This window comes from Prionailurus bengalensis, chromosome C2 (assembly GCF_016509475.1).
Source record: "Prionailurus bengalensis isolate Pbe53 chromosome C2, Fcat_Pben_1.1_paternal_pri, whole genome shotgun sequence".
NCBI classification, from domain to species: domain Eukaryota; kingdom Metazoa; phylum Chordata; class Mammalia; order Carnivora; family Felidae; genus Prionailurus; species Prionailurus bengalensis.
In genome coordinates this window covers 127,553,443-127,577,207 of record NC_057350.1, presented here as the reverse complement: position 1 = coordinate 127,577,207, position 23,765 = coordinate 127,553,443, and the positions used below count along the sequence as shown (strand labels likewise).

General features: G+C 34.2%; 1 protein-coding gene across 2 annotated transcripts in view; it reads right to left on the bottom strand.

Annotated features, from left to right (window-relative positions):
• STAG1 (stromal antigen 1) overlaps positions 1-23,765 on the bottom strand; it is a 410,827-nt gene that overhangs the window by 145,116 nt on the left and 241,946 nt on the right. For both annotated transcript variants that reach the window (XM_043595334.1, XM_043595335.1), the window contains 2 exons: positions 22,392-22,596; positions 1,808-1,959 (listed from right to left, as the gene is read on the bottom strand). In XM_043595334.1, coding sequence (XP_043451269.1) covers positions 1,808-1,959; positions 22,392-22,596 — 357 coding nt within the window. The remainder of the gene's footprint in view (positions 1-1,807; positions 1,960-22,391; positions 22,597-23,765) is intronic.

The following is a 23,765-nucleotide window of genomic DNA, read 5'->3' as shown; positions in this document are numbered from 1 at the left end:
TTCCTTCCTTCCTTCCTTCCTTCCTTCCTTCCTTCCTTCCTTCCTTCCTTCCTTCCTTCCTTCCTTCCTTCCTTCCTTCCTTCCTTCCTTCCTTCCTTCCTTCCTTCCTTCCTTCCTTCCTTCCTTCCTTCCTTCCTTCCTTCCTTCCTTCCTTCCTTTCTTTCTTTCTTTCTTTCTTTCTTTCTTTCTTTCTTTCTTTTTAAGAAATCTCAATTTCTATACCTCTTCCAACCAAGTCAGGCCCCTGGCTTGTTTTGCCTCTCTTGGTAACAGGCCATCCTTGATCATATTTGCCACTGTAAAAGAAACTTACTATTCGACCTAAAGTATCCAAATATTACTCTGCATCTGTTTAGCCCATAACTGAGACTAGGCCAAGTTCCCAATACAGAAGGCATAATTGAAGATAGAAGTAATCCTCGCCATTAGTCATAGAATGCGGCAACAAAATAAAATAGTCTAGTAATGATATAAAATTCAGGAAATACTACTGATCACAGTTACAGTTTGAGCTTATTTACTGCTCAAGAGGAACAAAAGCACTTATACAAAATTACAATCCAAGTGATATTTCTTATTATAATCTCTTGTGTAGTAATACTCAGTGAAATAATTTGCTTTTATTACATATAAGAGTGTGAGAATAAAATTCCTTCAGACTTACTCTTTTGCTGTATGCTTTATTTCAGTTTTACTGAAATAATTTTTTTATTTTATGTTTTATTATATAAAAATTTAATTTCTAAGAGGCATACAGTTTGGTTAATAGTACTTACTGACGCACAGTTCCAAAATTTACTTTCACAAAATTTCAAGTATTATATATGATTGTAACTGTGTTCCTCAGAAATTCATATGCTGAAGTCCTAATGCCCCAGTACCTCAAACCTTATTTGGAAATAGGATTGTGTCAGATGTAATTAGTTAAGATGGGGTCATTCTAGAGTAAGGTGGGCCCTGAATCCATTATTACTGGTGTCTTTATAGAAAGCAGAAATTTAGAGACAAACACACACACATAAGTCATGGAGAAACTGGAGTCATCTTCAACTTGAAGCCACTTAGTCTGTGTTGGTATCTGTTATAGCAGCCCCAGCTAGCACCCTAATACAGCATGGGTAATAATTTAAAATTAGTTTGCGTTTCGTGTTGCCTGTTATAACCCATTATTCATCAGTAATTTATTTGTAGCAATGTGATATTATTCTATTTTCAAGTTAAAATACTGTATATTTAAAGTCTGATTTCCTATTGGGCAAATAAAAATATTACCTACTAAAAACCCAGTTTAAAACACTTTCAAGATATATATATATATATATATATATATATATATATATATATGTATACACATACATGAAAATTGCAGTGTAAAACTGAGACCAATCTTATTTATAGGAATGCCTTATTCATCAGCTAATAAGTAGTCTTTGGCTTCCTTCTAGAAGGGCAGCTTTGCTAGCACCCAGCTCTGACCATACTATTTATTATGCTTTCTGAATTCACAGCCTGATAATCTTTCTGAGTTACTTGACCCCTAGACTACCTTCTTTCAAACATAGGATTGTTTTATGATTCTCTTCAGCCATCAGACAGCACTCAGATAATCAATGGCTAAACATTCCAGTTTAATTTGAAACCTTGAGATCACACATCTGACTTAAATATTTTAAAATACATACAACACACTTGCTCCCTCCCTCTGTCCCTCTGTCTCTCTCTCACACACACAGCCACACGCAGCCCCATCAAAAACAAACAAACAAAAAACAAAATCACACATACCTTAAGATAGTATGAAACTTACCTCTTTGCGTTTCTGAAGAAGTAACTCCAACCTTTCATTGGCTCTCTTCCCAATCATTTTATTTCTCTCAGCTTCATATTGTCTTTGTGTGTTATCCTGATGAATACTGAGGTTTAAGGCAACATTCACCAACGCAGTCATGAGCTTCATGGCTATGAAATAAAGGAAGATTACGGTTTTCACCTATTAATCAGATTTTCATCCGTAAGATAACAAATTTATAATGGAAATGGGTGAAGGAAACAAACTAGTCAGTTTCTATGTTTTTACAACTCTGGCATAACAAATTAAAAAAAGAAAACTTAACTTTATAGAAATAAAGTCACGATCTTAGGCTGCAACATAATTTTCTGTGCCTTAGTGTCTCTATAGCTTAGTTCACAACATTTTCCTCCTTAAAATCAGCTCCATCCTAATTAGCAGCAGGAAGAATTTAACACCTCCTCTTCCCGACCTTCAAACATGCATGTTAGGTTTTTCTCCTGCCCATGAGTTCTGTGTATACAATTGCATCTTTAATACCTTTAGACACTTCAAAGATGGCTTAGATATTTACAACCAATTCACGGCCCTTACCCAAAAAGATGGTTTGTTCTCAGTGAATAGCCTAGCTCCCAAACCCTGAAATACAGATCCTACCAAACTCATTAATCAAAAATGTACCCCATGAACTTCTGATTGACCTATTTTCCTCACAGTGTTAATGTACTTTTAAATGTTCACTTGGATTTGCAAATCTTTAAATATTTTCAAACTTGTGTTTCAAGTCATCTGAAAAACAGGTATAACACAAACCTTAAACTTTTCTCTACTCATATTTATTTTCATTATTGATAGTGTAGAAAAATACTGACAAAGGACTAAGAATTTGTGCTGGTAAAAAAAACTTCCTTTTTTTTCTTTCTAGGTTATTTATTCATCTGCAAGTATGAATGAATGTGCAGTTTTAAAAAATGAACTGATCAATGTTTTGGAATACTGATCCACTTATCGGCAAACATCCATAACTATATAGGAGCATGCATGTCTCTTAAAACTTATGATTTCCCTTTAATTAAACCCATCTATTATCTATACGCACGTGCGCGTGCACACACACACACTATATATATATATATATATATATATATATATATATATATATATAATGTTAACCCGAAACTCTGCTTTTTGGCAATTCCATGTTAATAGTGATTGCTGCCTTTAAGCTAAAATATAAGACAAGATGTAAACAAATATATTTAAGTTAGTGACTACTTAGAAATACATTTAATTAAAATACTTTTTCCTAAGATACAGTGTCTCACAATAGTAAGTTGAGAAATATTCTCGTGTTTCAAAATACAGGCTAGTGATTTTACAATATTTTACACACTGTCAGGGTATCTGATGATACTGTGAAAGTTAAAAGTACTTTTTTTTTTTTTAAAGTTTATTTATTTTTAAAAGAGAGAAAGAGAGACAGAGCATAAGCGGGGAGGGGAAGAGAGAGAGGGAGACAGAATCCAAAGCAGGCTGCAGGCTCCTAGCTGTCAGCACAGAGCCAGAGGTGGGGCTCTAACTCATGAAGTGCAAGATTATGACCTGAGCCGAAGTTGGATGCTTAACCGACTAAGCCACCCAGGCACCCCTAAAAGTACTTTTTAAATTAATCTGTATAAAAAAGGAGAATAGCTCAAAGAAAAGGGGGATCTGGGGCATTCACACTGCCCAAAGTCATGGATAAAAGTGTAATAAGAGTTTGTCCTGAGCATACAAAATCATACCCTTTGGAGTTTTAGTTCAGGATATACCTCCAGGTCCCCAAAACAAAATGACTTATATGTCGAGTTGAAAAGCTTTAAAATTAACACCAACCCTGGATGGAATTCCTTAGTGGAAGCTGAGACACAAATTTTCTTCAATTTAATGATTTTTGCTTTTAGCTACATATCTCCTTATGAGCCCAGATCCCACACGCCAACTGTCACTGTGTAATGACCCTCTTCCCATCCTAGACATATAAACATAATGCAAAATGGTCAATATGTTTTCACAAAAAGACAGGATATAACAGTATTTACTGAGATAAAATGCTTATTGATCTGTAAAACAAATTTCAACTGAAATTTTCATTTCATTTACCAACAATTAGCAAATAAATGGCTACTGAGAGACTGCTAATTTAATGACACATACATAACATGGGGACTGTGATGTCTGAGTCCAGTGAAAAACACTCATTCCTACATAGAGTGAGCACTAATTAAATTTCACTGGTATTACTAAAGGAATTATTTTATAAATTAATAATCCTACAGGAATTCAGCCTGGTCCTGTGACACTGGCTATGAAGTAGTTTCTCCTTGTTTACCGAAGAGAAGAATACTTCATTTAGCCTTCAAATTTTAACTACTGGGTATAGAAGGGCAAACCTGTTTTAATGCTGTGCTACTCATAGTATGGTCTGCAAATAGGTGCTGACCACAAATGGTTTATTCACAGTTGATTATCAGTACAATTCGAAAGTAAGTTTTTAGAAATTTTCTTAACAATCTGACAATGATTGTATGTCTACTGACTAATAATATGACACTAAGAAACATATAATTCATTTGCTTGCATTTTACAAAAGTATTAGCTTGTAAAAGACTGGTAATTAAAAAACTAGCCTTAATACCATAGAGTTTAATAAAAACTTATTTAGTGCTTCCTCATTCACCTATCAATCCAGTATGTACGTAACCACTATTCTACTACAAACTAGAAGTACAGAAGTGAATTAGAGTATCTATCTTCATGGTTATTACATTCTAAGTTAGTGAACATAATAAACTAATACAGAATATACAAACGAAAAAAGTATGCCAGTTAATAGAAAATCTATAATGAAAAATACAGAATTTTTTAAAAAAGTATGGTAAAAAGGGTAGTCACAGGCAAGAAGTCCTCTCTGCAGAGTTCATATTTGACCATTAAGTGAAGGGATGAGTATATGATTATATGACAGAACATTGTTCCAGGGAAAAGGAGTCCAAAGGTTATAAGATAAATTGTTATGAAGAGGGCACTCATAAAAGAGCAAGGTATTTAATGTGGCTGAAGCACAGAAACAGAGGCAGGAGATGAGAGTAAGAGAGAAATCAAGAGACCAGTTTACAAGAGTTCTACTAGAATCTAGTCAGAACTCAGGAATTAAATCTAAAGCAGATAAGACCCACCAGAAAATATGGTCTGGGTGAGAAATAGTTTGATTTGCATTTAAAACCGCTGTGCAAACAGATTATAGAAGAGTAAAAGTGGAAGAAGGAAGACTAAATAGGAGAACACTAGGAGCTGAAAATATTTTGCCAAAAGTTTGGAATAATGATTCTCAAGTTGTTGGCTTTCAGCAACTCAGTACAACAATGCTGGCGTGAAGTAAAGTGTTAACCAATAGGTAGAGAGGTTCTGAAGATTTAGCTAAAAAAAAAAAAATTATAGATTATAATGTAGGAAAATAAGATCAAAAGAAAAGACAAGGGTAATTAGAAAGCTTTGATTTTATTAGGTATCTAAGTGGAAATATCCAGTAGATATATATTTGAAGTCATCATCAAAGACATTATTTAGAGCAAATAAAACAACACATCATCCAATGAAAAATGAGGCATGATTTATGTGCTGAAAAGAAAAGCTTATCAAGACATTTGTTGATGGGGGAAAAAAAAGCAAGAAGCTTGTGAGTATGTATACAATGCTATCATTTATGAAAAAAAGGAATGTTATTTATTTTTATGTGCCACTCTTGTAAGCTCTTTACACATACTTAGTCATTTATACCTCATAACTCAAACAAGTAAGTATATTAAAACTATTCTTTTTGTACATAGGAGAAAACTGAGACCAAGATCAGCTAAGAGACTTGAAAGTTACACAGCCAGCAACGGGGCAGAGACAGAATTTCATTACAGGGAGTTATGCTCCACAGTCCAAGTTCTTAAGCACTGTATCACATACTGCCTCTCAATCAATATGTATGTGCTATTATATTCATAATCTTTGGAAAAAAATTTATGAGACTGCCAAATTTGGTTGCCTTCAAGAAGATAATTTGATAGCTCAGAGCCATGGGTGAATGACATTTTACCATATATATAAATCATGTGACTATATTACCTCTTCCACCATCATTATTTTCTAACAAAAATAATAAAATTATGGAATTGGTTTTCACTTTATTCACCAAAGAGTGAATAAAGACAGGAAAGACAAAAAGGTCTGAAGACTGAGTTCTGAGATAATTCAGTATTTACAGTTTAGCTTTTTAAGATCCATTATGACAGTGTGTATTCCAGAGAACAAGTTCAGACAGTGACTTAAGAAGGAAGAAGGAGCTATGTCTACTGAGAGAGAAACATAATACCTGGGAGCTTCCCTGTGATTTGGACAATAAAGAGGTAACTGCTGACTAAGAACAGAAACACTGAAGTGGCAGAAACAGATATCTGACTGGAGTGTATTTAAAGAGAATTAAGAAGACAAAAAGGAGTGAACATAAATAATTGAGATTTGCTGCGAAGAAAAGGAGAGTATTAGGACTGTAGGAAGAAAGGCATGAGGAAACAAGGGAGAATGTAATGGTCAGTCTTATGTATCAACCTGGCTAGGCTACAGTATCTAGTTATTGAATCAAATACTAATCCAGGTGTTATTGTGAAGGTATTTCATAGATATAGTTAACAGCGACATCAGCCAGTTTTAAGTAGAGGAGATATCCTCAAAAAGGTGGTGGGTTTCATGTAGTCAGTTGAATACCTTAAGAAGAAAAAACTAAGGTTTCCTGGAGAAGGAAATTCTGCATCAGGGCTGTACAACTCCAACCTCCCTCTAGCTTGCTGTCCTACACAGATTTCAAATTTGCCAGTTCCCACAATTATGTCAGCCAACTTACTGAAATACATCTCCCTGGCACAGACCCCTTGCACGCACCAAGTCTACTGATCACAGAGTGTTGGAAAGCTTCAGTTTGAGGGGAAACAGGATCTATCTTCATTCTTTTTTCACCCTTGGATCTAGCTTCTTTTAACAAACAAACCAAAACACACCTAGAATCTAGCTTCCTTTTCTGGGGGCTGGTGGGGGGGAACCTCGTCTTAATATAGCCATTACTTGGAAGAGTGCAACGGTCTTTCCTAACAATCAAATGCAGAAAGTAACCCAGACAAAATAAGAAGACAGGGGAATTAACCCCAAAAGAAAGAACAGAGAAGTCACAAGGATTTAATCAATGCAGATAAAAGTAAGATGTCTGAACCACAATTTAAAACAGTAATCATGAGGAAACTAGCTGGGTTTGAGATAAGCACAGAAGACACTACAGAATCCTTTACTGTAGAGATAAAACAACTAAAAACTAGTCAGGAAGAAATAAAAAAATGCTATAACCAAGATGCAAAGCCAAATGAATGCAATGCTAATGAAGATGGATGAAGCAGAATAGCAAATCAGTGATACAAAAGATAAAAACTATGGAAAATAATCAAGCTGAAAAAGAAGGAAAGAAAGGTATTGGATCACAAATGTAGACTCAGGGAACTCAGTGACTCCTTAAAGCATTATAATGTTTGTATCACAGGAGTCCCAGAAAATGAAGAGAAAAAAAAGGACCAGAAGGTTTATTTAAGCAAATTATAGCTGAAAATCTCACTAATCTGGGGAAGGAAACAGACATCAAAAAACAAGAAGCATAGAGACCTCCCATTAAATTCAACAAAAGCTGCCATCACTAAGACATATCACAGTGAAGTTCAAAAATATACAGTCAAGGAAAGAATCCTGAATGAGGAAAGGGAAAAAAAAAAGTTGTTAACATACAAGGGAAGACAGATCAGGTTCGCAGCAGATCTGTCCACAGAAAACTGACAGGCCAGAAGGGAGTAGTATGATATAGTCAACATGCTAAATGGGAAAAGTACGCAGCCAAGAATACTTTATCCAGCAAGGCAATCAGAGTAAAAGGAGAGTTTCCCAGACAAAAAATGAAGGAATTCATGACCAGTAAACAGACCTTCAAGAAATATTAAAGGGAACTCCTTGAGTCGGGGGAAAAGAAGACCAAAAAAGCAACAAAGACTAGAAAGGAACAGAGAACATCATCAGAAACACCAACCTTATAGGTAGCATAATGGCACTAAATTCATACCTTTCAATGATTACTCTGAATGTAAATGGACAAAATGCTCCAATCAAAACACAAAGAGTATTAAAATGGATAAAAAAAGAAGACCCTTCTATATGCTGCCTATAAGAGACTCATTTTAGACCTAAAGACATCTGCAGATTGAAAGTGATGAGATGAAAAACCATATATAATGCTAATGAATGCCAAAAGAAAGCCTGAGCAGCCATACCTATATGAGACAAACAAGATTTTAAACCAAAGAATATAGCAGATGAAGAAGAGTATTATACCATAATTAAGGAGTCTATCCATCAAAGAGATTTAACAATTATAAATATTTATGCCCTCAACATGAAAGCACTCAAATACATAAATCAATTATTAACAAATACAAAGTAACTCAATGGTAATAATACAATAATATTAGGGGACTTTAACACACCACCTACAACAATGGACAGATCATCAAAACATAAATCAACAAGGAAACAACAGCTCTGAATGACACACTGCACCAGATGGACTTAACAGATATATTCAGAACATTTCATCCTACAGCAGCAAATGCACATTCTTTTCGAGTGCACATGGAACATTCTACAGAGCAGATCACATACTGGGTCACAAATCAGCCCTCAACAAGTAAAAAGACTGAGATCAAACCATGCATATCTTCAGAACATAAAGCTTTGAAACTTGAAGTCAATCACAAAAAAAATTTGGGAAGACCACGAGTACATGGAGATTAAAGACCATCCTACTAAAGAATAAATGAGTTAACCATGAAATTGAAGAAGAAATTAAAAAATACATGGAAGCAAATGAAAATGAAAACACAAAAGTGCAAAACCTTTGGGTTGCAGCAAAGTCAGTCTTAAAGGGAAGTATATTGTAATATAGGCCTAACTGAAGAAGCAAGAAAAGTCTCAAATACACAACCTAACCTTATATCTTAAAGGATCTAGAAAAGGAAAAGCAAGGGGTACCTGGGTGGCTCAGTTGGTTAAGCATCTGACTTTGGCTCAGGTCATAATCTCACAGTTTTGTGAATATAAGCCCTGCCTTGGGCTCTGCACTGGCAGTGTGGAGCCTGGTTAAGATTGATTCTCTTTCTCTCTCTGTGTCTGCCCCTCCTCCTCTTGCACGTGTACATGCACGCTCTCTCGCTCTCTCTCTCTCTCTCAGACTAAATAACCTTAAAAAAAAGGGAACAGGAAATGAAGCCTAAAGCCAGCAGAAGAAGGGAAATGATAAAATCAGAGCATAAATAAATATAGAAACAAAAAAATCATATCAATGAAAATAAGAACTGTTTCCTTGAAGTGATAAACCAGTAGACTAGACTTATCAAAAAGAAAAAAAAAAGAACCCATATAAATGAAATCACAAATGAAAGGGGAAAGATCATAACCAATATCATAAAAATACAAACATTTATAAGAGAACATTATTAATAATTATATGCAAAAAAAACTAGGCAATCTGGAAGATATGAGCAAATTCCTAGAAACATACAAACTACCAAACCTGAAACAGGAAGAAATAGAAAATTTGAACAGACCCATAACCAGCAAAAAAATTGAGTCAGTAATCAAAAAACTCTCAACAAATAAGAGTCCAGGGCCAGATGACTTCCTAGGGGAATTCTACCAATGTTTTAAAGAGTTAATACCTATTCTTCTCAAAATGTTCCAAAAAATAGAAAAATAAGGAAAAACTGAAAACTCATTCTACAAAGCTAGCATTCCCTTGATGTCAAAACCAGACAAAGATCCCACTAAAACAGAGAATTACAGCCAGTATCCTTGATGAACATGGACGCAGAAATTGTGAACCAAATTCTCACAAATGAAATCTACAGTACGTTAAAAGAATTATTCACTATGATCAAGTGGGATTTATTCTTGAGCTGCAGGGGTGGTACACTATTCACAAATCAATCATCATGATACACCACATTACAAAAAGGGTAAGAACCATATGATCCTCTCAATAGATGCAGAAAAAACATTTGACAAAGTATAGCATCCATTCCTGATAAAAACCTTCAATCAAGCGGGGATAGAGAGAACATAGTTTAACATCATAAAGACCATATATAAAAGACCCACAGCTAATATCATCCTCAATTAAAAATTGAGAGCTTTTCTTCTATGGTCAGGAACAAGTCGGGGATGTCCATTCTCACCATTGCTATTTAACACAGTATTGGAAGTATGAGCCACAGCAATCAGACAATAGAAAGAAGTAAAAAGCATACAAATTGGCAAGGAAGAAGTCAAACTTTCACTATTTCACAGATGAGATGGTACTGTATGTAGAAAGCCCAAAAGATTCAACCAAGAAATTGCTGGAAGTGATACATGAATTCAGTAAAGTTGCAGGATATAAAATCAACATACATAAATAAGTTGCATTTCTAAAGACCAATAATGAAGAAGCAGAAAGAGAAATCAAGGAATCTATCCCATTTGCAACTACACCAAAACCTGTAGGATATAAACCTGGCCAAAGAGGTAAGAAGTAAAGGTCAAAAATCTATACTGTGAAAACTATAAGCACCTATGAAAGAAACTGAAGACGACTCAACTAAATGGAATAACATTCCATGCTCATGGATTGGAAGAACAAACATTGTTAAAATGTCTATACTAACCAAAGCAACCTTCACATTTAATGCAATCCCCATCAAAATACCATGAGCATTCTTCACAGAACTAAAACAAACAATCCTAAAATTTGTATGGAACCACAAAAGACCCTGATTAGCCAATGCAATCCTGAAAAAGAAAAGCAAAGCTGGAAGCATCATGATTCTAGACTCCAAGTGTATTACAAAGCTGTAGTCATCAAGACAATAAAGTACTGGCACAAAAACAGACACATATAGATCAATGGAACAGAATACAGAACCCAGAAGTGGACCCATAACTACAGAGTCAACTAATTTTCAACAAAGCAAGAAAGAATATCCAATGGAAAAAAAAAGAGTCTCTCCAACAAATGATGTTGGGAAAACTGGACAGCAACATGCAGAAGAATGAACCAGGACCGCTTTCTTACACCAAACACAAAAATAACTTCAAGATGGATAAAAGACCTAAATGTGAGATAGGAAACCATCAAAATCCCAGAGGAGACCACAGGCAGCAACCTCTTTGACTTCATTGGAGCAACTTCTTAATAGACACATCTCTGGAAGCAAGGGAAACATAAGCAAACATGAACTATTGGGACTTCATCAAGATAAAAAGCTTCTGCACAGCAAAGGAAATAATAAAACTAAAAGGTGGCCTATTGAATGGGAAAAGATATCTACAAATGACGTATCTGATAAAGGGTTAGTATCCAAAATCTATGAAGAACTTATCAAACTCAACACCCCAAAAATAAATAATCCAGTGAAGAAATGGGCAGAAGACATGAATAAACATTTCTCTAAAGAAGACACCCAGCCAGACAGCTAACAAACACATAAAAAGATGCTCAGTATCACTCACCAACAGGGAAATACAAATCAAAACCACAATGAGATACCACCTCACACCTGTCAGAATGGATAAAATTAACAACACAGGAAACAACAGATGTTGGTGAGGATGTGGAGAAAGGGGAACCCCCTTCTATTGTTGGTGGGAATGCAAACTGGTGCAGCCTCTAAGGAGAACCATATGGAGGTTCCTCAAAAAATTAAAAAAAGAACTACCCTATGATCCAGCCATTGCACTAACCAGGTATTTATCTAAAGGATACAAAAATACAGATCTGAAAGGATACATGCACCCCGATGTTTACAGCAGCAATATCAACAACAGCCAAACTATGGAAATAGCCCAAGTGTCCATTGACTGATGAATGTGTACACGTACACGCACACACATCCATCCATATCCAATGGAATAGTAGCCATTAAAAAGAATGAAATCTTGCCATTTGCAATGATGTGGATGGAGCTATACTGTATAAGAGAAATAGTGCCAAGAGAAATAAATCAGTCAAAGAAAGGCAAATAACACATGATTTCACTCATATGTGGAATTTAGGGAACCAAACAGACAAACATATGAGAAGGGAAAGAAAAAAAAAAGAGAGGGAAGCAAATCATAAAAGACTCTTAACAACAGAGAACAAACTGAGGGTTGAAGGAAAGATGTTGGTGGTAGATGGGCTAAAACCCAGTGACGGGTATTAAGGAGGTATGATGAGCAGTGGGAGTCATATGTAAGTGATGAAATCACTAAATTCTATTCTTGAAACCAATACTACACCATAAAATTTTGGAAAAAAAGAATTTCATTATTAAAACATTTGTCTTCTGAGAAAAAAAATAATTAAAAATAAACTTAAAAAACCCCTCCCCCTCCTCAATATATATGCGTGTGCGGGTATGTATTTATGTATGTATCAGTAAGTACATCTTCTCTTGGTTCCGTGTCTCTAGAGAGCCTTAACTAACAGAGAATGTTTCTAAAAGATAAGAGCAACTACGGCATATTAGTATAATGATAAGAATTATCTAATAAAAGGGGGGAACTGAAGCCAGTAGAGAGAAAAGAGCAAAGTTCTTGAGGGAGAGAACAGGGCTCAGATCTACTGAACAAAGGCAAGGACTGACCTTAGAAGTAACTGTAGTAAGAGAAAAAGTAGAGAATATGGGTATAGCTGCACCTAGATTAGTAGGTTTAATCCTTGAAGAATTCTCTGTTGACTCTATTAAGCAATTAAAATAATCAGCTAAGTGTGAAAAAAAGGTAATAGGAGATATTATAGGTCTGAGGAGAAGGTATGAAATAATCCTGTAAGAAAGTAGGAATAATATGGAGTAGAATGCTGTAATGGGATTTCTAGGCAACATTAAAGGTCTACTTGTGAGAAAAATCTAAGGCCTAGCCATTACAAGTATATGTTTTTCTTCAGCCACTTTCAAGCGTTCTGGTACAGGTACGGAGCAGGTGGTAATATAGGGTTTTCAAAGGAGGCATGATGGAAACAGAGGCAAGGATGTTGAGGATATGAAGACACACAGGATTATAATAAATCTAGTTGAAAATGATCTATGCTAGGAAAACTGAGGAAATGAGGAAATGGTGTGAAGAACACTAAAAATATGGCATCAAAGGATCTGAAGTCCCAATGAAAGAAAAACAATACTGGAATTGGGAACACAGAGGAAAAACACTGAAACAAAAAGAAGTGGTTATTGGCAAATGGGATGGTTGAAATTAAGATTGTAGACATCGACTCTTTCAATCAATATCCAACAATTTATATTTATGTGTTCCTAAACATAAAAACAAAATCTAAAAAACTGCATTTATATTTAATGATCTATTTCTGAAATACACTTAAAAAAATTTTTTTTAATGTTTATTTATTTTTGAGACAGGGAGAGACAGAGCATGAACAGGAGAGGGTCAGAGAGAGGGAGACACAGAATCTGAAACAGGCTCCAGGCTCTGAGCTGTCAGGACAGAGCCTGACGCAGGGCTCGAACTCATGGACCACAAGATTATGACCTGAGCCAAAGTCGGCCGTTTAACCAACTGAGCCACCCAGATGCCCCTGAAATACACTTTTGAAAACTAATACTGTATACCAAAGAAATATGTTTGAAATATGTTTGACAAACTATATTTTTAAAAGAGGGATGATTATATTCCTTTAGTTTTAAAAAGCTTATTTTAACAAACAAAAAAGCTTACAAAAAGCTTCCACTTTACAAATAAGTTTGTTTTTAATTTTTCATTTAATTTTATTTTTAAGCAAACTCTATGCCAAACATGGGCCTCAAACTCATGACCCTGAGATTAAGAGTTGCATGCTCTACTGACTAAACCAGCCAGGCACCCCCATAAGATAGAGATTTAACCATTCCCTTTATCTCTTAAAACCCAACCAAAATAATAAGGAGAAAACAAATTTCACCTTCAATAAATTAAGAAAAATACTAGTAAACCCAAACCATAATATATGTATGTATGTGTACATGGAAAGCAGGAAAGTAAGCAGAGAGCATACAAATCACACCAAGTGGTCAAAAAATGAAATATAACTAGGTATATCTAAAAGAAGATAAAAAAGAAAAAAACACACAAACAAACATTTCATTCTGCAGAACCCAGAAGCATTCAGGAATTAGAAATACCAGGTTCCATAGAAGAAGGAGGGAAGTAAGGTCTAAAATCAAAGTTTATAAAATAAGTAATTAAATCCCTAAGGCTCTACTCCAACAACCTAGGGCAGTCAAGCAATTTTTCCCCCACACACCCATCTTGAAAGTCCAGAAAGTTTATTCTCTCAACAAAATTAGCGAGAGATTTGGAATCATCAAACAAATCAGAGGGATATAAGTGAAATCCAGATTGCCCTGGATGCTGCTTCACCCTGCCAAACTCCCAAATGGTACACAGCAACTAAACTTAAGTAGATTGAAAGATCCTCCTGCAAAGAAGCTGAACTTTCCCAGGGAAAATAATTATCAACAGTTTAGGGTCTACAATGAAAATGCCAGGTGACCACACAACCGTCCTACAGTGATGCTCACCAAAGAAGACAAAGCCACTGCCTTACCCTGTCAAATACAACACATTGACAGAGACACACACAGCCCCTCTGTTAACTGCCTTTGTAGTGCCATATTCTAAGCAACAGAATACCAAGAAATAGCTATTTGAGGAAAGGTTCCAACATGAAAGAGAGTGATTGGAGCAGAGAATCAGAAAAAAAGAGTAGGGAGCAGAAAAAACTTCAGAGTAATAATAATGAACAGTATCAAAGATATAAGAGAAGATATTACATCCATGAACTAATACTTAAAAAAAAAACCTGGAGAAAGAACTCTTAGGAAACTTATATGATGGTCAAAATTAAGTTCAATAAATTTGAGGAAGTATAAGAAAAATGTAAAAAAAACACTAAGAAATGGAAAATGGAAGAGAAATAATAAGACACTGAGGATTGATTAAAGAGATTAATATCTAAGCAATAGGTATTCAAAAAAGAGTACCAAGAATAATGAAAGGGAAAAAATAAATACACATCAGAGTGTATCACCATGCTATCTCAGAACACCAGGAATAAAGAGAAAAATCTAAAAGCTTCCAAAGAAACAGGATCAGAATCAGAAGCTGAAACAGCACTGGACTTCTGACTTGTTAAGAAATGATAATCAGCAACAATGGAAGCTAGAGGAAAAATTCTGAAGATAATTTTCAATAATGAATTCTATATTGGGTCAGAGAATTAAACATGAGTATATAATATACTTTTCAGGCATGTAAAATCTCAAATATATACTTCTCCAATACCTCTTTTCAAAGCTATCAAAAAATAAGCTAACCAAAAAGAAGAGAATAAATTAAGAAAGAAAGCAAAAGATGATAGGGAAAGATGGAAAAGTGGTCTCAGTATGCTGGGTAGCCAGTCTTGACCGCTGGTGAAGTTAACAGGTCACTCTCTTTTCCAAAAATAGGTCACCATCTTTTCCAAAAAAAAGATGAAGGATTCAAATAATAGCAGAAAAGTTAAGAAACTTAAAGGACATCAAGATTTTAGAAAATGAGCCTGCCTTATCATACATGATTATAAAAATTAAAAGCACAGAAAATACATGCTATAAAATTGATACTATTATTTGCTTAAAAATGAAACAAAAAACCCTCAAAACTATGCTTATGAGGAAAAAAACTAAAGGAACTACAAACATATTCTGGGCACAATGATAAGTAGAACTATGGGTAATTTTTATTTTTGTACTTTTTTCCTTTTCTGAATATATCACTATAGTAATTTTATATGCACAGAAAACATTTAAATGTACAATATGGAAATGTTAATGAAATATATACAAAAAATTTTCTCAATTTCTCTGCCCTCTTTAGAACTAAGCCAAGTAAGCTCTGTCATTCTGTTGTAGTTATAGTATCAATTTTACTGGGTGACTTTTATATGTTAAACATTTAACACGAATTCATTTAAGCCTTTCATTCCTACGAGATGGGACTATTAGTATTAACAGTATACAGATGAGGAAAGTGAGGCACAGAAGTGATTTGTCTAAGGTCACCAAGCTAATAGATAATGATAAGCAATGTTTGTAAAGTGATTTTAAAACCATGATTTCTTTATAAAAGCTGGCCCCCAAAAGAAAGCTAATTTTCATATCTGATGAAAAAGATAAACCTAAGAAAATGATAGTTAACTAGAAAACTTAACACATTACTATAGATACCTATATTTACATATTTGAAGTAAATATTTATATCACTGCATTTTTAAAGTTTACTGTATTTTACAGATACAGCTAGAGATATAGTGGCATTCACAAATTTTGTCAATTATTGAGAACACTTAAGGTCTATTCACAAACTCTGGAAAACTGGGAACTGTTATCTTTAGGGGAGAGGTTAATAAAAACAAACAAAGGTTATGAAGTAAAAAAACAAAACAAAAAATACAACGGTAAAAGTACAAAGCAATGAGAAAGTAAGACTTTAGAAGAATAAAAAAATGAACATAAGAAAAAATGAAGAGATTATTTATACTCTATAGTCTGCTTTTTGATGATGTCAGACCTAAAATTTTCAAGCCCTAACCATAGAAACCAAAAATATTCTGTCTAGTTAAGAATTCCAAAACACTTAACTGAATGTAATAAAGAGAATTTGTGACAAAATTAAAATAAAAGATAAAATAAAATAAAAGACGAGACAAAAAATAAAAATGCATGCTATTAGTTTTGTTTTTATTATTTTTTTAATTATTTTTTTATTAACAGGAGTTTTTGAAAGATCTAATTTGTTTCTGATTTCTTCATTGGCAATGTCTTTTATTACTAAGAGTAGGTGTTCAATATATTCTGAATAAAAACATGAATGAAGTGAAACACTGCCAACACTATTAGCTCTTCTTGTCATTACAGAATAATAGGAACAGCTTATTAAATGTCAGGCACTGGTCTGTGCTCTCCTAATTTCTTTCTTTTAATCTTTTTTATTTATTTTGAGAGAGAGCAAGTGTGCCTGAGCAGGAGAGGGGCAGAGAGAATCCCAAACGGCTTGATGCTCAGCATAGAGCATGACAGGGGCTCAATTCCACAAACCATGAGATCATGACCTGAGCAGAAAAGAGTCAGATGCTTAACCAACTAAGTCACCTAGGCCCCCGACTCTCCTAATTTCTCTTAATGAGATCACTATTATGATATTCCTCACTTTGCACGTGAAGAAAGTGAGGCCAGGAAAGTTAAAGATTTGTCCAAGTTACCAAACCAGTAAAAGGCAGTGAGGGATGTGGATCCAGACAGTCTGGTGTGAACCACTGTATTTATATGGTTTCAGCAACTGAAAGTGAAAGAAAAGATGCCAATTTACTGATGCAAAGTGATTTTCAGTCTATGACTGGAGAGCAAAGCAATTTCATATATTGTATATTTCTTCAGAGTAGAAGTCCAGAGACTGTGACTTCGTAAGAAATGATAATCAGCAATGAATCATACGTCAATATAAAATTAACTATATGTAAACATAATAATGTTAAACAATAAGGTATAAAGAAATGTTTTTTTCCCCCAAGGGTCTGAGAGTGACCGATTAACTTCACCAGTGGTCAAGTCTGGCTACCCAGCATACTGAGACCACTTGACTCTCATATGATGATCTTAACCACATTTTCTTTTTTTCTTTTTTTTTTTTCCTTTTTTTAAAAAAATTTTTTTTTTCAACGTTTATTTATTTTTGGGACAGAGACAGACAGAGCATGAACGGGGGAGGGGCAGAGAGAAAGGGAGACACAGAATCGGAAACAGGCTCCAGGCTCTGAGCCATCAGCCCAGAGCCTGACACGGGGCTCGAACTCACGGACCGCGAGATCGTGACCTGGCTGAAGTTGGACGCCCAACCGACTGCGCCACCCAGGCGCCCCTCTTAACCACATTTTCTAATTTTCCCAGAATTCATCTCAGAAAAAAGTAGAATAAATCACCATGCTATTATTAATATAATTTTGTGTTCTTAATCCTCTTTGTCCAAAATAGCATTTTCACCTTAGTAGTGAGTGGTAGCCAATATTAATCTATTTGCAATATAATAGAAAATCATATAGGTGAGAAAACAGGAAAAAAAATAACGTTACATCAACATTACTTATCCTACAAATTACCACCTAACAAAAATTAGAAATAAACACTTTATGAAGTATTGGCATACATTTTTAAAGCAAATGTCTAAAAATAATGTAACTATAGATCTGAAAAAGATTCTTTGAGAGTAGAATTATCTTCATAACACCAAACGACAAAGCTATTTTTTTTTTGACCTTCGAGGAAAAAAGATTATTACCTCATGAAAAGTTCATCAAATTGAGGAATAAATAAATGTGCCCAGTCTCAGATTCTAAATCCACCAAAATAAGGACAAAATGTTATTTAAATTACATCCACAAACTATGTTCCAATATGCGCAACTGAGGAAGCTATTTAGAACAGAAATAAGGGCACTTAATTCTAAAGATTAATAGTTAATGAAAACTGTACTGCAACCTGAAGTACTACCTCAAACAAATTGGAGAGCATGTTTTAAAATTCCAATTAAGAGAACAGAAAAAATAATAAGAAAAATAGAAAATGTAATAGCTAACAGTCTGTTCAAATTTAACAGCAAAAAGAATTTCAATAAAGAGGAAACATAGTTTACCTCCAATGGAAAAACGAGACTACTGTAACTGTAGAATAAACAGACCTAAAGAACTACAGAATGATGAAAATTTTCAATAAAAATATGGTAAAAAGTATACAATTAAATGCAATGCATAAACACTGACAATACGGGACACATTATTTAACTGAATAAGAAAATGAGTTATCTGGAAAACCAATTAAAAGTGCTACTGATAAGATCACTCTGATGACTTATCAAGCTCTGCAACTCATCACATCTGTACCCTACAGAACAACTAACCTGATTGTCTCTCTTCTCAGCTAAGATATAAGCAATGTCAAGGAGCATTTTATTCCAAAGCCGATAATCATATCTGGCCATAACTGCCTTGTAACTGTCCATGCACATAGTCTTTGAAGCAGAGGATTAAATGTTCCTGCCCATTTTATCTAGTCCCCAAGACTCGTCCTGCAAAGTGAATAAAAATGATTATCTTTTAATCTGCCCCTTGCATACATACCTTAAAAAGAGAGAGAGAGAGAGAGAGAGAGGAGGGCAAAGATGAGAAAAAAAAAATTCTTGAAAATATGGATAATTATTATCTAGTCTGGAATTAAGTCCTCAGTAAGATCTCTGTGCTTTGTTGAAGGGTGGGTGATTGATATGTCCCACATTTTATGAAACTGGGCCTTGGGAGATACGATCATTAATTAGTCATATAGTAATATATTTTTTTTTTCAACATTTATTTACTTTTGGGACAGAGAGAGACAGAGCATGAACGGGGGAGGGGCAGAGAGAGAGGGAGACACAGAATTGGAAACAGGCTCCAGGCTCTGAGCCATCAGCCCAGAGCCCGACGCGGGGCTCGAACTCACGGACCGCGAGATCGTGACCTGGCTGAAGTCGGACGCTTAACCGACTGCGCCACCCAGGCGCCCCGTCATATAGTAATATTTTGAAGTAAATTTGAAAATGACTTGAAAATTAAGTTTCTACTTTTGAAAAATCAGTAGAAATATAATGTTGATCTCCTTCCATTTTTCTTATCATATTTTTAAAAATAATTTCAAATTGAAATAGGCTAGATCATGATATACAAAGAGCTTAGGTAAAAACAAAATGGCATTTATCAAGCATTTTCAAAAGCTATCATGATCACGGGTAAACTGTGGGAAAAGAAAGACAGAAAGGTACTGGAAGGAGGAGGAAGCTACTCAACTCAAAAGGAACAGAAGAGCCATAATTAAAATATATTTAAGAATATTTAAAATTAACACATATATAGGTCACGAAAAGGATAAAAATAGGGAAAACGATAATAAAAGTCACTAAAAACAGGCCAATGGAAAGGAGGTGGAATGGACCATTATAAAGTCAGTAAAAGAATATAATACTTTGTTTACACTGTAGTGGAGAACAAATGCAAATGAAAATTAAGTGCATTTTTCAGGAAACTGAGACATTTTAAAAGTCAAAATATTCTATATTATTCTCTTATGTTCTTAAATACAGTATGTGGCATATATTTAATCTTTTATACAGAATACACACAGGTTTCTGGATTAAAGAGAAGTACCTTGCCCCTACAGAAAAGCTCCAGGTTATTCTCTCTCTCAATATCTGTAAGCAAAATCTTTTGTTTTCTTTTTAGTATAAATTATTACTTCATAGTTCTATCAGCAGGACAGTATTTAACATTTGCCCTCCATTGGGCATTGCTTCATTCCTCCATTGTTGGTTCTCCTTTCTCTCCTGGTCTTATGAGATGAAAATATAAACTTTTTATGAGAGCAACTTGGACTATTTAGAAGCAATTTCTATTTTATGTTTAGTTCCATTTATTTCAAACTGCTGCATTTACCATGCATCTGACAACCAGCTAAATGGGCATTACTGCATAGGAGGAAGTAAGATGAAAACTAAATAGAACATATAAAGAAAAAAAGAGCAAACTAAAATGCAGAAGATAGCAAAAGTCATGAAATTAGAAACGAAAATGTACAACATCAGATAATTTAAAAATAATAGTGTATTTACAGGATCTTTAAAGGATCTTTGGTATAAGATCTCTTTTTCTTCCTAATAATGAGGAATACTCTCAAAACACAGAATTTAAGGTATCTGATGTGTGTCCTGTACAGAAATTTTTTTCAGCAATATAACTGTATTTTTATTTTACCTTTTTAAAAAAAATTGGGTAGACATTCCTCTTTTCCTAATAATAAGAAAAATACTACTTTCAAAAGCAAATATAGTAAAACCTTGGTTTGCAAGCATAATTCATTCCAGAAACATGCTTGTAATCCAAAGCACTTGTATATCAAAGCAAATTTCAAGAACCACTGGCTCAGTCGTGATCATGTGACATTCGGGGTCACATACTGATGCCGTATTGCAAGACACTGTATTGCAAGACACCGTTCATTTATCAAGTTAAAATGTATTAGAAATGTTTGCTTGTCTCAGGGAACACTCACAAACAAGTTACTTGCAATCCAAGGTTTTACTAAACTGTTTCATGTTTCATACAGACATGTAACTAAAAGAATAATGGACACGAATATGGATTAATCACATTAAAATAAGAAAAAAAAGAGAAATGAAAAAAGAGAAATGGACAAAAATATGGATGACCCAAGGTAATAATACAGCTTTAGGCAACTGATTACGCCAGAATATGACAAAATTTTAAACCAGGGGTTTGCAATGTGTATTCCCCAAAGTATTAGCATCAGTATAACCTAAAGTTAAACTCTGGGGGTAAGTCCATGCAATCTGTTTTAATAAGCTCCACAGATGATTCTGATGCATGCAAAAGTTTGAGAACCAATGTTTCAAACATATTTGATAAATGAGAAATATAATGTAAATGCAAGATGAAATGTAATTAACAAAATTAAATTTGGCGTTTCTTATGATAATGTGTAAGATGAATATAAAGTCACTGCTACTAAAAAGGATGTAATCTGGGAGTATTTACACATAGGTGCATGTACACACACACGTGTGTATACTCGACATCACAGATCAAAAAAGAACAGTCATTTTAGGTAAGCAGAGTTAAAGTAGTTGAGGGAAAATAGAACAATTGCTAAATTAATAAAACTGCCTTGTTATGGAAAGAAACAAGGAAAAATGAATATACTTAGCTGAGAACTCTCTAGATAATTCTAAAATGAAAATAAAAGTGAAAACTAATCTGTCAATTCCTCAGATTATCTATAGCTGACCTAAATGAACTGACTGCAGAGACATTACAGTTAGATACAATCAAGTTATTACAGCAGGAGAAGAATGCTGGCTGTGCAGTGATTGCAATTAGATGGAATTGTTTCAAATATAAAAACAAATAAAAATTTATACACTTAGGTATAATAATGAGCAATAAAGCAATGTAATTAAGTAAAAAAAAAGACTGAATCTCAAACTTCAACTACTAATTTTGGGGTTTATCAAAGAATATGGCCTAATGAACTCCTAAAATATCCTGAATTATGAAATAATGATATATGAAAGTAATTAAATGTTGAGAGACAAATTTGCTGAAATTTGCCAGAAATTTCCCATTTTCATTCTCAAGGTAATCAGATGCCAGTTATCAAAATCGGCATATATCTTACCTAAACAGATAACAGAAGCCATTCAGATGAATTTGGGGGAGGGGAGAGACGGTATTTTTCAGGAGCACAGCAATTAATTTAAATACTTAATCTAAATAAATTTTAACTGGAATAGAACATTTAACAAATCTAATTGAAGAAGAAATAAAATGTTGGTTACTTACCAGCAAGGGTACTTGTATGCCTAAAAGCTCTGACCTGGGAGTCTGACAAACCAGTCAAAAGGGAAATTACTGTGTCCATCATATACTCATCATAAATTATGCTATACTGACATTGTCGAATCAGGACTCCAATAAATTCACAAAAGTTTGAACGAAATTTTTTCCACTGAGGTCCAGGCATGGTAAGGGGATAATCACCACTGTCCTAAAAAGGATAAAAAGGACATTATTAAATTTGACATATGATATCAATTTGATCAAAGTTTTTTTCCTATGTATAAACCAACATTTTTTTCTCAAAAGTAGATGTGGACAGAAATTGAAGGTACACTGAAGACTTTGTATTTATTGTTTGTTTTGATCTCCCACAACTAAATAATTCATAAAGTATTCAAAATTGTTACTGAGAACCAGAATTTAATTCATTATTCTAAGCCAACATTAAAAAAAAAAGTGATTCCAATTTGTATCCTAGTTGAGATAATTTGAAGTAGGAAACAAAAATATTAAAAAAGTTTAGACTAGAAAGGATATCTGCTACTGAATTCAGGTCAAACTGATCATGATTCCTGTAGCATATAGCATCTTTCAGTTATTTTAAATAGAATTTTTAAGAATTGAGAGATTCAAAAGTATAAGCATTTCATTAAGAAGTCCAAACCTAATTTTTCACATCCGAAACTGCAACCTTATCTCTTCCAGTTTTACAATATACGGGTTCTATAACTCTATTTTACAGAGCAGATTTATCAACTTTTCAAAGAATAAAAATCTAATATGGGCTCTTGATATTACCAGATTGTGTCATCTTGTTTAAAACATGAAATTGACAATGAACCCAATTAGAGGTTTCCTACTCTAGCCTAAAACATTTTGGTAGAGAAATGTAAATTCACAAGGCAAAGAATGAGAAATTCTGTGAACATGGTGCCTGAATATTCTCATTTTATAGCTATTTGGTTTTTTCTAGGCCAAACTCTGCTAGAAAATTAGTTATGAGTGAAGTTATTAGCTGCATATATTTAATATTTTCTTTTTTTAATTTAAATACTTCTTTAGAAAGTTTTTTTCATGTTTATTTTGAGAGAGAGAGACAGACAGAGCATGAGCAGGAGAGGGGCAGAGAGGGGAGAGAGAATCATAAGCAGGCTCCATACTGTCAGCAAGCACAGAGCCCAACACAGGGCTCAAACCTATGAATTGTGAGATCATGACCTGAGTTAAAATCAAGAGTCACTCAACTGACTGAACCATCCAGGTGCTCCAAATACTTTTTTTAAGTTTATTTACTTATTTTGAGAGGGACAGAGATAGCGTGAATGAGGAAGGGGTAGAGAGAGGGAGGGAGGGAGGGAGGGAGGGAGAATCCCAAGC